Source organism: Fragaria vesca, linkage group LG3 (genome assembly GCF_000184155.1).
Source record: "Fragaria vesca subsp. vesca linkage group LG3, FraVesHawaii_1.0, whole genome shotgun sequence".
NCBI classification, from domain to species: Eukaryota; Viridiplantae; Streptophyta; class Magnoliopsida; order Rosales; family Rosaceae; genus Fragaria; species Fragaria vesca.
Genome location: NC_020493.1, coordinates 13,987,832 through 14,001,847, shown reverse-complemented (window position 1 = coordinate 14,001,847; position 14,016 = coordinate 13,987,832). Strand labels below are relative to the sequence as shown.

The following is a 14,016-nucleotide window of genomic DNA, read 5'->3' as shown; positions in this document are numbered from 1 at the left end:
ATATATACACATGTACGTACCTATATATAGCTCCACTTCTTAATAATGGACAGATTTCAACAACACCCAAACTTTTTCTCCCGTTTTTTCTTCTCCCGTTTTCTTTTCTCAGATGAGCTGCTGTCCAGATCTGCGAATATAAAGAACTTTAGCCGACGAAATTATATTTTCGTCGGCTGTAGTCAACTTTAGCCGACGAAATTAAAATTTCGTCGGCTAAAGAAAGTTTAAAGTCGTCGGCTAAAGTCACAGACTTTAGCCGACGAAAAAAAATTCTTTAGCCGACGAAATGTTAATTTCGTCGGCTAAAGTTGACTATAGCCGACGAAAATATAATTTAGCCGACGAAGGAAAATTTCGTCGGCTAAAGTGTACTTTAGCCGACGAAAAATTGTTTCGTCGGCCTGTGTTTTTTTTTTTCGTCGGCTAAAGTCTTTCTTCTGGTAGTGCTAGTAAAATGTAAAATAATAAAGTCAATAGGTAGTGTATTAAGAATGAGATATGTATCTAGTAATTAGGGATGTGTTAATAAAATTTCTCTAAAAACAAAAGTCATTACAGTAAACAACAAATAAATAAATAAAATAAAATAAAATTTAGAGATGAGTGAGGAAAACTAAAACAAAATTAACCACTGAAGTTTCTTTTGATCGTGATCTCGTGCAAATGCATGGGTAATAGGCTAGTATTAAAGAAAATAACTAAAACCAACGTACAACATTATTACAGTTAATGAAGGTTTCTATTTGCTATTGTTTTTTTTTTTTTCCTTTTCTTCTACTCTTGTAAATGATTTCTTGCAAGAAGCACGTAAGGATGGCAATAGAAGCTCGTCATAATCGAGAACGTTTGAACTTTCAAGGGCTGTAATGACCGATGTAGGGAAGCATGAAGATATATATCAAGATGAACAAGATTACTTGACAAATTGGATACGAATATTTTATTGTATTGTTTAGCAAAAGATGATCAAAATCTCGACTCAATCTAGTTTTGACCTAGTTGTCAATCTCCCCTCACCATGTGACACAACACCAAGGACCTTTTGCTCGAATAGTCGGTAACAACACGAGATAAGGCTTTAGTGACAGCAAAAGTAATGAAAAAAAGGTGAAATATGAGGGGTGGCTTGGCCCTAGATTTTGTCGTTGCAGAATTTTAAGTTTTGCTTTTGTTGAAAATGTGGGGCTAAAATTAGAGCCTTTAAGAATCCTACATCTGAAATATGAAGAGTCATTCTTAATTTATAAGGAACGATAAATTTATAAGGAACGATATCACACATACTAATGTCGAAGCCTTTTGTGTTAAAACTTCATACACGTTTCTCGTCCGAGTGGCTAAAGTGGGGGGAGTATCAACATCATTATACCCGTGTGTGTAGAACCCTCGAGACCCGTCGGCCACTTCCGCATGAACTTATCAAATGCAACTACTGTATACAACTACAATTCATCATCTATAACTTATTAATGAAAGTTGGGAAGGTCTCTCGCTTCAAAGAATAGGCAAAGAAGAGGATATTAAGTTTGGATTCACTCGTTTGGGTATGAAGAAGACAAAGAATAGGAGCTTTGGAGTGTGTCATACTTTAGAGCAGAATAGGTAAATGATGGAGAATATTAATCTTTGGAAGTTTGGATTCACTCGTTTGGGTACGAAGAAGACAAAGAAAAGGAGCTTTGGAATGTGTCATACTTTAGAGCAGAATAGGTAAATGATGGAGAATATTAATCTTTAGAAGTTTGGATTCACTCGTTTGGGTACGAAGAAGACAAAGAAAAGGAGCTTTGGAGTGCCTCATACTTTAGAGCAATTCCAACAATTTTCCCATATTCTTAGTTTTCTTAATTTTGAAGAAGATTTTGGTTGTTTCGCTCCAACAGATTCCTTAAAACTTTATCTAAAATGGGTAATGTGATGAGAGAGAAAACCAAATTTCTCATATTTACAACAAACTCTTAAATTTTAAGAAAGAATTTGGGGAATGATCCTAAAATATTTAAAAGAGGGAATCTGTTAGAATTAGAGAAGAAAAATTGTTTTTATAACTTATTTATTGATTTTTGTTTCATTATTATAAAGAAATTATGAAGAAACTGTTGAAGATACTCTTAATTAGTTATAAAAGATTCTTCTTCTAGTGGTGTTTTGTCATGGACTCGAGGATAAGAACAATTGTTTGCTGATGATGAGTTTTATACCGGACTCTTCTCCCATCTTCTTTCGCGTTTTATTCGGAATGCAAGTCTTCTGCACCTACTATTGAGGTTGAGTATAAGAGACCAGTCTTCTTCTAGTGGTGTTTTGTCATGGACTCGAGGATAAGAACAATTGTTTGCTGATGATGAGTTTTATACCGGACTCTTCTCCCATCTTCTTTCGCGTTTTATTCGGAATGCAAGTCTTCTGCACCTACTATTGAGGTTGAGTATAAGAGACCAGTTTCAAGGGTCCATGCATGACTAAATTTAATAACTTGTTGGCAGCAGCATTCATCCACTATTTTCATTCAAACACTGAATCCTTTTCCCTTCTCTTTTGATGTGTCAACACGTGTTTTGGTTGAGCATCAATGTCTGGCACGGAAATTCCACAGCACCTAATCATACTTCTTTTTCTTCTCTTTTGCTTTTGCCTCTTTCAAAATCTCTTCCTATGTTTTGTTGATGTTGAATTGTTAACTACTTTGCATGATTAGGTCCTTCAATGCTAACGATATCCTTAAAACAATTTAATCTCCAAACTATACCAGACACGGTTAGGTGTTAGTTTTTCATACTCCAACTCCAAGATTAAAATCTTTGGGTATGGTGGGTGTAGAGTAGAATATTGATGATGGTTTGGAGGTTGTATAAAGCTCCATATATACACATATCTAGGACCAGTGACTTCCCCACCAAGTGGTGGCTGATTAAACTTATTAATTGGACAATGAATGAAATGATGGATAGTGACCATTGACCACTCCAGCCCCCTTCAGCATCATTTTGAAAAATGAATAAGAAAACAATGTGCATTTCTACCCCTTCTTTCTATGATTTGGTGAGTATATATAGTTATATTCTTTTAAAAAAAAAAAATTAGATGAGAATAATTTTAGAATCTTCGTAATACATGTTACACATAACAAAATAACTTCAATATTAGTAGTAAAGATATGACTTTTATGACATATATCGATCATGTAACAGACATGCATTTTTTTTGTTTGTTCAGTGATCATAACATAACATGTGAATATTCTCAATTCACAAGTACTCGATGAACTGCGTTATTTCGAATTGCACCTTTAGAACATTGAAAAGGAAAAACTGCACCATTTCCTTTTTTTTTTTCTTTTTTTTTTCTTACACGCCCTAACATTCGTGAAGAGAAATCACATTTAGAACATTAGATTAACCCTATACCATATGAATCACCGAAAGTAGAGTAGTAGAGGAGAAGGCACGGTACCATCATGCCAAGCAATCCAATGAACAAAGGAAAGTAATTCCTTCTAGTTATTTTATCAGATTCTCTTACTAGTGATGAAAGAAGAAAAGAGTGGGGTTTTTGAGTCATAGTGATGGGATTCAAGGGTTGGGTTTTTTTTTTTTTTTTTTTTTTTTTTTTTTCTTTATTCCAAAAAGGCTGAAATTCCTCTGATCTAGATCTACCAATCAAAGTGGCATGGCACAGCAATTTCTAATAGCCTGTGTCAGGAATCATGCCATCCATGGATTAGCTAATTCAGACAAAAGACAAAACCAAATTAATTAGCTAATTAAGCTCGATCTTAAGCCAGGAAATGTTACTGTGATCACAATCACTAGCACATTTTTTCTGAAACAAGGAGTCATTTACACAAAGTTATACATAAGCATTTGTTGTAAACGTTCGATTAGTGTTATCGTAGATCTCACGATTCTCACATAGCAATTGTCGAATACAATCCTCTACCGACAGTTTCAGAAAAGCTTGGCATGCATAGTCAATTTGTTCTTCATTTTTCCTTCATTTTGGCTTTTCTTTTTGGAAACAAAGAAAACTTCAGACTCTTGGAAACAAGCTAGAATGCCAAAACTGTACCAGATAGTTGATCTTCTCGATCTCCTCTGCACTGTGTTTTGCACCCTACACTTGTAGATCGCATAGTTGCATTTTCTATTGCAAATGTCACATTCTCGATTCTCTTATCTAAAACACACCCCATTACAATAAGCAGCTTTCATTTTGGTGCTCTGTGCATGTCCACAAAGTTTTATTCCTTTCAAAAAATGTGTTTATAAATCAAAACCCTAATCCCCCCAAAAACACTAACGACTTGTCCTTTTCGCCTGAAGTTACCAGACTACCCGCCAAGCCATGCATTTGACGAAACTACCCATTTCGTCGAAGTATTCAAGAAGCCGGCATTTTGGACTGTTTGGGAATCAGACCCCAATAAAATACCGGTCAACTGTCCCTCCCTCCATACTAGCGAAGCTTAGCTACTCAGTCGCCTTCGGACCTTTCCTAGCATTTGGTATTTGGGTTGGTTAAGAACCTCTTCACGTATCTAAAACCAAAAGACCAAACACAATATCATTCATCTAGCTATGAAACTATTACAGCAGCCTAATCTGAGTGTCCATGGCAAGAAGCATACGTGAAGCTATAGCAAAGATGACGCAACTGGTGTGCCGGAAAATCGTTCACATAAACTTCCGGTGGAGTATTCTAGACAGGGTCTCGATTATCCGGGAGTTTTTCCGGTTCATTTGGGATAAAATTCTTGTTTGTTCGGTCGGGAAGCAGAGAATCCGGTACCGGAGATTGTCACGAGGAGGGTCTACGTCGCCGCCGCAGGAGGCGATAGAGGGGGGTTTGCCGACGACTAGTAGTTGTGATGGTTATGAGAGTAGTGATGCGGATTTGGTGAGGTTGAAGATCAGCTTGTTGGGTGATTGCCAGATTGGAAAGACAAGCTTTATGGTAATGATAATGAATTTCTTGATTTATTAGTTAGTTTGGTGAACTCGAATTAATTGTGTTTGGTTATTTTGGCTAATGATGAACTTGGATTAATTGTGTTTCGTTTTGTTAATGAAGATTAAATATGTCGGGGATGAGCAAGAAGAACAAAGATTTTTGGAGATGACAGGAGTGAGCCTAATGGATAAAACACTGATGGTTCAAGATGCTCGGATTTCCTTTAGCCTTTGGGATGTTGGAGGTATGTTCATATATACGTATACAAATGTTCTCTTGTCAAACAGTCTGACATAATAAAAATTTAATTCGTCGAATACTAATAATGTGTTCATCGTGCTGTGAATCAATTGTTGTAGGCGATAGGAGTTCGCTTGGTCATGTTCCGATTGCCTGTAAAGATGCAGTGGCGATTCTGTTCATGTTTGATCTTACTAGTCGGTGCACACTCAATAGGTTTGTTCATATATATAATTTTTGAGTGGTAATTTACAGGTTCATTATTGCCATGTTTAATTTTACTAGTGGGATTTGGTGCTCTCTTTGTGCATTTTCAGTGTCGTTGGATGGTACAGTGAAGCAAGAAAATGGAATCAGGTACTAGAATTTACTGCAAATCTGGTTATCAAATAGTAAAACTCATCATTCCTCAGCATTTTCAGTAGTTAATGATGGTAAAAGTTTGATGTGAAATTTCTGCTTGGCCCAGTGAAGGACCTCCTATTAATGGCATTGATAATTTCGTCCCATAGAACTTAATTGAATTATTGCTTTCTGTTTCTTAACTCGCAGACAGCAATTCCCATACTAATTGGGACAAAGTTTGATGATTTTGTGAGACTCCCTCCAGATCTGCAATGGACAATAGTTACCCAGGTAAACACATCTCCTGCAAATTATTTAAACAGTACTAAAAATTCAATAAGACATTATTGTACTTGAGTAAAGGTCGTTGCAACTGAAAACTAAATCACAAATATTTTAGATCATAAAAGACCCGGTACTGTGTGAGTGTGTGGTTTCATTAATCGTTATGACTTGAGGTGGCCGTTCTAGCTATATTGTCATAGAAGACCCGGTATTCTTTCATTTGGTTGTGTCCCATATCTCCGGCAAATTCTTAGGTTACCGATCTTCACTGTTTTTCAAAATCACATATACGGTAATTCAGTAAACTTTTACTTCCATTCCCTCATCGAAATAATAAGACATATGGTCTGACACTATTTTCTCAGCATAAAGAACTGAAATTTAGAATTAGTCTAGATTGTATTATTTTGGGACCAAAGTCTTATGAAGACCATGGAGTAGTCAAGTCGATCTCTGCTGACACCAACATATGCCTAACCCAGTCTTCTTCTTCTTCTTCTTCTCTCTCCGCGTGAACAAGGATAGAGCATGAGAGCCAATTGCTCACTATGAGTTGCAGAAAATTACATATAACTAACGAAAAAGTGATCGTATTTATATGCAGGCCAGGGCTTATGCAAAAGCTATGAATGCGACCCTTTTCTTCTCAAGTGCAACACACAACATCAATGTGAACAAGATTTTCAAGTTCATCTTGGCCAAGCTATTTAACTTGCCATGGAAGGTAGAGAGAAACTTGAATATTGGAGAGCCCATCATCGATTATTAGGAAACTTGATCTTCAAGTTCATCTACTACTTATCTGTTTGTGATTCCATTTGTACATAACTGAGAAAAAGAAAAAGAAAAAGAAAAGCAAAAGAAAAAAGGAAAAGGGAAAAGGAAGTTTTTTCAATATTCCAATGAATAATTGACCACCCAACAATAAGCCGTATTTTCTTGATTTATTCTTTTCTTTCGGCCTAAATAGAGCTCACTCCTCTATCTTGTTACTTCATGATTGTTATACAGTACTGTTTGGAAGAACAGAACGGGTCATATAGACTCGTAGTTTTGATTTCTTTTGTTCGTCTCGTGAGGGTGTTTGTCAAGTACGTAGTGTTAAATGATTAGGAGTTTAGGACAAACGAATTACAAATGGTGGTGTTAGCTAGTTTGATGGATGTAGGAAATTTTATCCTCTGCAGACATTCAATGTAAATTTAAGAACAAATATTGTACGAGAAATTCTCAAGTAGGGGAAACACACAAGACACTTGGTACACCCGCCCAATTATTTTCCTCTATTTTGTAATTGTATTCCAAAACAAACCATGTTTAATTATAATGATATACCCAAAACACTTATATACATACACAATGATTGATCGGACATACAGCCATATAGCGCGCCTGCCACATCTAAGAATATCCGGTATATATTCAACATATTCAGACATTTCATCTCATTATTGCAAAGAAAATGATCATGGGAATAACAACACCTAATGCTATGTGACAAACATAGCATATAAAGTATCTACCCAACCAATACAATGGAGATAAACACGTGTCATTTCCTTCATCTTGGCCATGTATCATTTCTTGTCCTCGATCACTTTCTCCTGCTAATTAATTACGGTTGTCCCAGAGATACCTAATTTTCTTGCTATTGGCTCTCTCTTGGCCATGACACGGATACTTTAAACTGACGTAGTGCTAGAGGAAGAAGAAATTGTAGCCAGTCGAATTGAACTTGCGCCGAGAAGATTCATGGAATGCCAAAGATCTCTTATGATCTCGTTTAGTAAGCGCGCCTCGTATAATTTTAAGGCACACACTGTGGATGATGATCTAAAACGTCTTTTAAAGCATTTTGTGTTTTATGATATTCTGTATCTTTCTAGATATTTTTTATGTATGTCTTGACCTTATGCCAATAGGATATGTAGTTAGATTAGATCTATGTATTCATATCCTTACCATATTGGTATTGTGTAATTCTCTATATAAAAGGCTCCTATTAATGAATAAGATGATGATTCTCTTGCTATCTCTTTGTCTTTACACTTTATCCTTCATCATGTTATCATGCACTTTGTTCTAACCCTAGAACTAATAGCCCACCAATTTTTTTCCAAACCCTAAAAACCAAAACCGGAGGTTCTCGGCCCTGCCTCGGCCGCCGCTGCTGCTGTCGCTTCCCGGCAGTCCACTCCGCTGCTTTCTTTTCATCCGATCAAGCATCCAAGTGTTTACGGTATGTTTATTTTCATCCGCTGCTTTCTTTTCATCCGATCAAGCATCCAAGTGTTTACGGTATGTTTATTTTACAACCGTAAAACTCTTCCAAGTTCAATAACCTCGGGGGAGATAAAGTGTTTTCTCCCCTTCTTCTACTTCATTCTATGCTTGGGTCGGTGTATTTGTAGGTACCAAAAATCCCGGAATTTTATTCGCGAGTCAAGAGTGTGTTTGATCACTCTTGTTTCCTTGTCCGGGTTGTGTATGATCAACCCCGACCTATCACCGGATTGTGTTTGATCAATCCGAGGCCTTTTCCGAATTGTGTTTGATCAATTCATGGCTTTTCCGGATTGTGTATGATCAATTCGAAGGACAAACCATTAAAAGCATTGTTTGTGACCTTTATCGAGTCTCCTAACAGCTTGGTTTTGTATGCAAGAGCAATGTAACATTCTGCTCCTTTGAGTTTTGATGTATTCGATGCCTAAGGCGAATCTTCGCTTAGTATCTGTGGAACCTTTCATTGGAAAAGATTAAACCATATGTTTTGACCCCCAGGCTAACAAGCCTAGATGCCGAGATTTCACATCTCATGCACTCAAAGTCTTTGATGCGCCATATCGACAAAAGCCTTCATGACTATCTGTGCAAAAAGTAATGACCACAAAGTACTGTGGAATGCACTCATGGAACGTTTCTTAAAATGTTCATATAACTCTACTTGTTGAGTTATTAGTCAAGTGGATTGCTCACCACCTTAATTGACTACATATTGTTGATGATCTTTTGTGGCATCATGATCCATAATCTTTAGCGGATTCGATCATCATCAAGTTCTCTAGGTCCTCCAAGTTGGTTTGGAATTACCAACGAGACTTGATTTTTATCTTACAATTGCAAACGAGAATTGTATATACGCTAATGTGATAAACATATTTGGGATTATCCCCTAATGTGGGGATAACAATATGAGTCATGGCAATGGTAGAAAACATCATGCCGATGTCTAGAAAAGAGGGGGAGGTGCCGCCGGCCCTAATGGCGACAATCCCGGTCTAGACACCAATTATATTTGTCAAAACTACTCACGTCAACTCATGACAATGTAACCGTTGTGGATCTTTGGATCACTGGTTCAAGATTGTCAAGCTCCTTCAAATTGTGAATGCATACAAAAAGGTACAGAAAATCAATATGAGGATAAGAACGTCATCCTCATGATCACGAATTTCGAAGATTCGGATCCTGCTCTAGCTACCCCTGAATTTGACATCATTGGCTAGACATTGATTTTCTTTCCAAGCTATATGTAATAAGCCTTCATCTATTTGAGACCTCGATGTACTCACATTAGCAATAATGAATGCCTTAAGAATTTTTTCGAAGTTATGAAACTATTCTCCTCTTATGGTTCGTATTGATTTACAAACAAGATGTACATTTTTACATCGTCCTTAGAAGCATGGCATATTGTGCCGATTTTGGTCCCTTCCTTTGAAGGTGACTCATGGCACCGCATCCTCAATAAGGATCGCCCACGTGTTTCCGGTTAAGTTAAGTCTTCTACCCTATAGCGGATTTTCCATCATCAATTGTTCAACTAGGCTCATCCAAGCTCAATGTGATGTCTTAGAATTGTCCGAAATTAAAGAGATAGTGGTTTCAAGTGTGCCTCGCACTACCGACCCTCCACGGACATGCCTGGTCATACTGACTTGGAGTTACCGAAAGCTTTTGATTTTGGATCCCCCTACGCTATTAAACCAATTGCCGTCTTGCAAAAGACGTTGAAGACTTATCAAAACCAGAAAATTATCATCATGATCGAATCCTCTAGGTCCTCTGAGTTAGTTTATGTTCATGTTAGGGAGCTTTTGCTAACTAGTAATGGAGTTTACGACCTTAGAACGACTGAAAGGACTTGGTTTTGATCATACACACGTCACTTTTGGCTAAGGCAGGAGCCTACACACCACCTGCAAGCTTCACAGCTTCGCACATGCCAATTCTGCAAAAAACAGCAATCTGTCCCTTCTGGACAGTCAACTTCGTTTGAGCTTTGTGAACAGATTAGGACGAACCAGACAATGAGCTTTATATTATTGGAAAGCTCTACGAGTCTAGTTTTTAGAACTTTTCGCGGTTCATCCATATCTATTTTAACGAAGAAGTTATGGCTGTTTTAGTGCGCAAAGGTCATTATGCGCGGAAATTTTTATGCACTCTCGGGATTGCAGCTTTTCGTAGCTTCTTTCAATCCTTCTAAATGGTTCAAGTGGAACTATTTACTCTCTTATCTACTCCATTTTTGTAGATCTGTCTTATAGAGACATTGAGTGTCTCGCAGATAGTGGAACTATCCACAATATTCTAAGGAACTAGTAACTATCTTTGGATTTTGTGCTTTTGTAAATCTTTTATGACTACAATGATTGAATCATACCGGTCATTCAAGGACGCGGTTTAGCTTGAATCTTGATGCCTCATGGCACCATGATCAATGTCACAGATACCCTCTATGCATTGAGAGGCAATCGAACCATATTGAGCTTTAAAGACATTCCTGCTAATAGTTTTCATTTGAAAACACATTGTGAGAATAAACAAGAATTCTTTTGTGTATACATTCTCATGAATGAGGACTGAAGTGCATCTTGGAGAAATTCATGAGTCAATCTAGTGGACTATATGTCACTACGATTCGAATAATGAATCCCATGTTGCCGCCAAACATGATATTTGGGACACAGACTCATATAGGCTTTGGTTTGACCAAATTGGTCAACCTAGAAGAGATATAATGGTCCAAATTTTGAGAAATTCTCATGGACATCCATTCTTCCACTCAAAACGAAGACATTCGATATCTAGCATCACCATGAAGCATGGTGGTGACCCGGGGGACATTGACGTCACCCGAACATGACTCCAACACCCTGGAGGTTGTCCGGTCAATTCCTCAAGCAATTGAGGTGCACCGGCCTTCTCTCGATGTCGCATTGGCCCCCTGCAATGCTCATTGCTCGTTTTGAAAGCCTATTTTTTAGCTAAATTAGGAGTGAAACCCTCCTACGCTAAATGACACAAAAGAGAATATTATATTCTTACATCAAACTATCTAGATAAATACAACCAACTTGCGGACACCTTTTTATGCTTTATGGTGTTGGTTGAAGTGTTAACACACTGGTCACATGTTACACTATTATCTACTGTTTATGCTGCTTATACTTTTACGGGCTCACTACCCATATTCTTTAAAGAAGTTTATCGGGATGTAAGTTGAAGTGTCATGTACCCCATGTTCACACGCAATACGATCTCACCGAGGCTACGACCAAGCAACTTTTGTCAAGACCCACCCCGAATTTCACCCTGAAACCCGAAGTAAATCCTACGGGGACCACCTCCAAGGAAAGTTTACCGAAAAATCGGCATAACCTCCCTTGAAAATGGACAACCCTTCCTAATAAATACCTGCAAACACTTCTGAAAAATCTAAATCCAACCTTAAACTCCTGGAGCCTTCGTGCTCCCCAAATCACAACATCTCTCAATTTAATTACTAACTTAAATAAGAAAATCTCATAGCCAACAGCCACAGTTCAGAGCAACTCTATTTGAAAAGAAATGAACTAGAAATATAAAAATGAGCGGAAGCTACACTATTGACTATGCATCTTCTCCAAATACGTCCGACCACAACTATGCAATCCTGCAAACTGGGCATTTTTAAAACGAAGAACCCAGGGGAAAAACATTTGAAAACGAAACGTTAGAGTGAGTGGACAAAAATAAATTAACGAATAAAATATTTATGTTTCCCCAAATCAATTTCCAAGGAAAATTGAATGCATGCTGCAAGCAATAGAACTTTTATCTCATAAATATCGAGTCTCTCAGACTCTAAAAAAAATATATGTATGTATTTACACACATCCATACTCCCTATATAAATTCATGGGTCTATATAGGGCTACTACGCTCGCGTCCAACGCTCACGTCACGCCTTAATGCGGTGCTACACTACGCCATTAAGGTGGACAGACGGGTGTATAAATATGTGCCCATACCCCCTATATGAATTAAACACTCATATAGGGCTACTACGCTCGCGTCCAACGCTCACGTCACACCATAATGCGGTTATATGCTACGCCATTAAGGTGGACAGACACATATGGCTAGCTAGCATTTATATACATACTCTCCTCAATATACATATTTATACTCACCGAAAAATCTCATTTTTCGGTAACTCTCCAAGAGAAATAAAAGCGTCAAAATTAAATGACATCAAAACTCCAACAATTTTAAATGCTCAACCAAAACCATAGCATGCATATTATTTAAAATAAAAAGTCTACTCACAGTATTAGGCCTAAGCCTTCCAATGCTCAGAATACTCCTCGAGCGCTGCCTCCAACTAATTACACACTCTAGCCAATCCCACGTCTGACGATAAACAGAAGAATAAATTGGTTAGACCGGACTCCATCAACATTAACGGATCGACTTCTTCCTGGTTTGACTAAGATTTCCTAGGTTGACCAATAGATAAAAGAATCATTTTCTACTACTAATTTCGCATCCAAAACTTATTCGGTTTCAAACCAAACCTTAACCTGAAATCGAAGTCACACACTAGATTTTAGGGTTACTATGGATAGTAATTATATTAACAAAAATTATTTTATGGTCCCCTAGCTTAAGCTAACCAGAACCAACAATTCCAACATTTCTTTTCTACCCAACTTCACACCAACAATTACTAAGGGCACCCAAAAGGGTTTCTAAGAATGGAAGTTTCCATAAAGGGGAAAGTTCCCTAAAAAGAGACTTTCTAAATATGGCAGGTTTTCCTAAACCGTAAACTACCACTTACACGAAAAGAAAAGTCGACAAGCTACCTTCACGGGATCTGCCGGAATTGCTGCCTCGCCGGAATCTCGATAGGGATTCCGGCGACTTGCCAAAAATACTCGTCGGATTCCGGTGGCTTGCCGGAATTTCGCCATAGCCTCCCCGTATTCTTCAGAACTCCAAGTTCTCGACATGCAACAACCACAACAACAAGAACAGTCATTAACCATTTCCGAAAAACACCGAGCATAATTCCAAATCAGCTAACTAGCACCCAAACCTCAATACAACTCAATACATTAGCCGAAAACACCAACTTACCTTCAATTTGCTCTACTTCGCAAACCAGAGCTCCTCCTTGCCAAACTCCACATGAAAGACCTCCAAACATTCCCAGCGGCTGCCTTAGCTACCACCTTCACCGAAACAGTTCCAGATTACTTCGGTTCCTCACAAGCCAAACTCACCAAGCCTCCGTCTTGACAAAAACAGAGAACCAATAGAAGAACAGGGGACCTCCCTTTGGCAGAAAGCCTCTACCTCGGTTCAATACCACCGTCGCTTCCTCCAACCCTTCCCAAGACGTGTCTGGGCTCCATTCAACCGGTTCTAGACTCACCGGAGCTCGGTAGTCCCGCCGGAGCTCCAAGAACGAACTCGCCGGAAAACCCCGACGAAAACCTAAAAACACAAAAAGGGGCTCCCGAATTTGAACTCGTTTTGAAGAGTCAAAGGCAGAGAAAGAAGGAAGAAGGATAAAGGAGACAAACCCTACCGTTCGGGTGCCAAGTCATGGCCGACATCGACAAGAATCGCCGGAGGGCCGCTGTGCTTCTTCCCGTCGATCTCCTTCCAAAGTTCGGGCACGGGTGAATTGAAAGCTAGACGTTGTAAAGAAGAGGGAGAGGAAGAGAATTGGTGGGGGTCTTGTCGTCATAGGTGGCCGGATGGCGCCACTCCGGCGCGGCAAGACTGAGAGACGAGAGAGAGAGGGAGTCGGGGAGAGGAGTGGGTGATAAGCCTAAAATAGACTTATAAATAACCCTGCAATCACAATCAAGTTATCGATGGTAGTATAGAAAAGTAGGGTGTCTCCCGCAGAGG

At 38.5% G+C, this 14,016-nt stretch overlaps 1 protein-coding gene across 1 annotated transcript; it reads left to right on the top strand.

Moving 5' to 3' along the window:
• Positions 1–4,410: 4,410 nt before the first annotated feature.
• LOC101301562 (septum-promoting GTP-binding protein 1-like) lies at positions 4,411–6,775 on the top strand. Its single transcript, XM_004294309.1, has 6 exons — positions 4,411–4,956; positions 5,074–5,197; positions 5,313–5,409; positions 5,511–5,550; positions 5,746–5,829; positions 6,428–6,775. Exons 1-6 carry the CDS (start codon positions 4,615–4,617, stop codon positions 6,590–6,592), a joined length of 852 nt encoding a protein of 283 aa, XP_004294357.1. The 5' UTR covers positions 4,411–4,614; the 3' UTR covers positions 6,593–6,775.
• Positions 6,776–14,016: the final 7,241 nt, after the last annotated feature.